General features: G+C 34.4%; 1 protein-coding gene across 1 annotated transcript in view; it reads left to right on the forward strand.

Moving 5' to 3' along the window:
- Window positions 1–2,165, forward strand: part of LONP2 (lon peptidase 2, peroxisomal) — a 136,890-nt gene that overhangs the window by 96,066 nt on the left and 38,659 nt on the right. Inside the window, exon 8 of the mRNA XM_012655012.1 lies at window positions 76–226. Within this exon, the coding sequence (XP_012510466.1) occupies window positions 76–226 (151 nt within the window). The remainder of the gene's footprint in view (window positions 1–75; window positions 227–2,165) is intronic.

The raw sequence follows: 2,165 nt of genomic DNA on the forward strand, positions 1-2,165 counted from the left end.
CCTTGCTAACCTGGTTTAATTTATACAGCTTTCTATTGGAACTACTAAATTTGTTTGTTTTTTGTTCTCCCGTAGGTGTTAGATCCTGAGCAAAACCATAACTTCACAGATCATTATCTAAATGTGGCCTTTGACCTTTCCCAAGTTCTTTTTATAGCTACTGCCAACACCACTGCTACTATCCCAGCTGCCTTGTTGGACAGAATGGAGATCATTCAGGTTCCAGGTACTTGATTCTTAAATAAAATGATTATTTGATATATCTTGCCTTTCTGGGCATAACTCTTTGAAATTGGTCATGCTGTGGAGTTTTGAGTGAAGTTGTTCATTTACCGACATACAGTCTTCAAAAATTCTGAGTAAGGTATATAATTCAGCTTTTACATAGCTTCAAAGTCTGAAACAGCAAACTTTTATTTGTTTTAACCATGACAAGAATATAGTCATTGTCACCTAACGACAAGGCCGTGTTCTGAGAAATGCATCTTTAGGCACGTTCATCAGTGTACAGACATCATAGACTGAACTTACACAAACCTAGATGGTATAGCCTACTACACACCTAGGCTATTTGGTATAGCCTGCTGCTCTAGGCTACAAACCTGTACAGCATGTTACTGTAGTGAATACTGTAGGCAGTTGTAACACAATGCTAGGCAGTTACGTCTCTTAACATATCTAAACAGAAAAGATACAGTACAAATACGATCTAAAAGTAAAAATTGGTACATCTGTGTAGGGCATTTATCATGAATGGAGCCTGCAAGACTGAGAGTTGCTCTGGTTGAGTCAGTGAGTGAGTGGTGAGTGAATGTGAAGGTCTAGGACATTACCGTACACTACTGTAGACTTTATACACACTGCACACTTAGCCTACACTAAATTTATTTAAAAATTTTTCTTCAGTAGTAAACTAACATTAGCTTACTCTAATGTTTTTACTTTATAAACTTTTTAATTTTTTTAACTTCTTAAACTTTTTTGTTAAAAACTAAGACACAAGTATCCATTAGCCTAGACCTACACAGGGTCAGGATCTTCAATATCACTGTCTTCCTCCTCCACATCTTGTCCCGCTGAAAGGTCTTCAGGAGCAACAACATACATGGAGCTGTCATCTCCTGTGATAACAATGCCTTCTTCTGGAAGACCTCCTGAAGGACCTGCCTGGGGCTGTTTACACGTAACTTTTTTATTTAATAAGTAGAGGGAGAGTACTCTAAAATAATGATAAAAAAGTATAGTAAATATATAAACCAGTCACAAAGTCATTATCAAGTATTATGTGCTGTACATAATTGTATGTGCCATAAGTTTATACAACTGGCAGCACACAGTAGGTTTATTTACACCGGCAGCACCAAAGACACGTGAGTAATGCTTTGCTGCAGTGTTACCATGGCTACATTGTCTCTAGGTGGTTGGAATTTTTCAGCTCCATTATAATGTTATGGGACCACTGTATAAGCAGTCTGTTGACAAAATGTCCTTATGCAACATATGACTGTGTGTGTTCTGTAAGACGTCAAGAATAAATTTTGACAACAATTTCAAATTTGATTTAGCATTAAAGAATGATCATTTGTGGAAAATAAGACGTTCTTCTTTGAAACAATTTCTAAAATTACAGATAAAAAGTAATTTATTTCTTCAAAGTAGGTGTCTAAAAACAAAATATAGATCTTCACATGGTCAATTTAGCTTTCTGTTTGTCAGATTTTTAAGTCTTCACCATCTCTCTCTGGAAAATGTTGTGTAATCATTTACTTATCTTAAGAGGTGGTTCCTAAAGAATAAACTTTCTGCTTATTAAATCTGGCCTCAGTTTTATATAAAAGTGTATGATGCTTTTAAATTCACTTCTTTTTTAGTTGGATCTGTCAAATACTTGCCATATTTTTTATGTCTTCTCCTTCACTGGAGTGTACAAAATAAAGTCCTTCAGTTACTAACACTAAGTTCTAGTATTTTCACCTTATTTTAATTGTTCAGAATTGTTTTTCTGTAGAAAAGATCAAATGTCACTGAGTATTTTTAAAAATGAAAATTGAGTAGAATCTAAACGTATTTTTCCTGTTAATCTGAAATATATTTTTACTAAGTGAATAATTATTAGATTTCTTAATTATCTGCAAGCCCTGCAGGTTTGTGTATTTAGTTTTAAA

Source organism: Propithecus coquereli, unplaced genomic scaffold, assembly GCF_000956105.1.
Source record: "Propithecus coquereli isolate 6110/MARCELLA unplaced genomic scaffold, Pcoq_1.0 Scaffold458, whole genome shotgun sequence".
Lineage (NCBI taxonomy): Eukaryota > Metazoa > Chordata > Mammalia > Primates > Indriidae > Propithecus > Propithecus coquereli.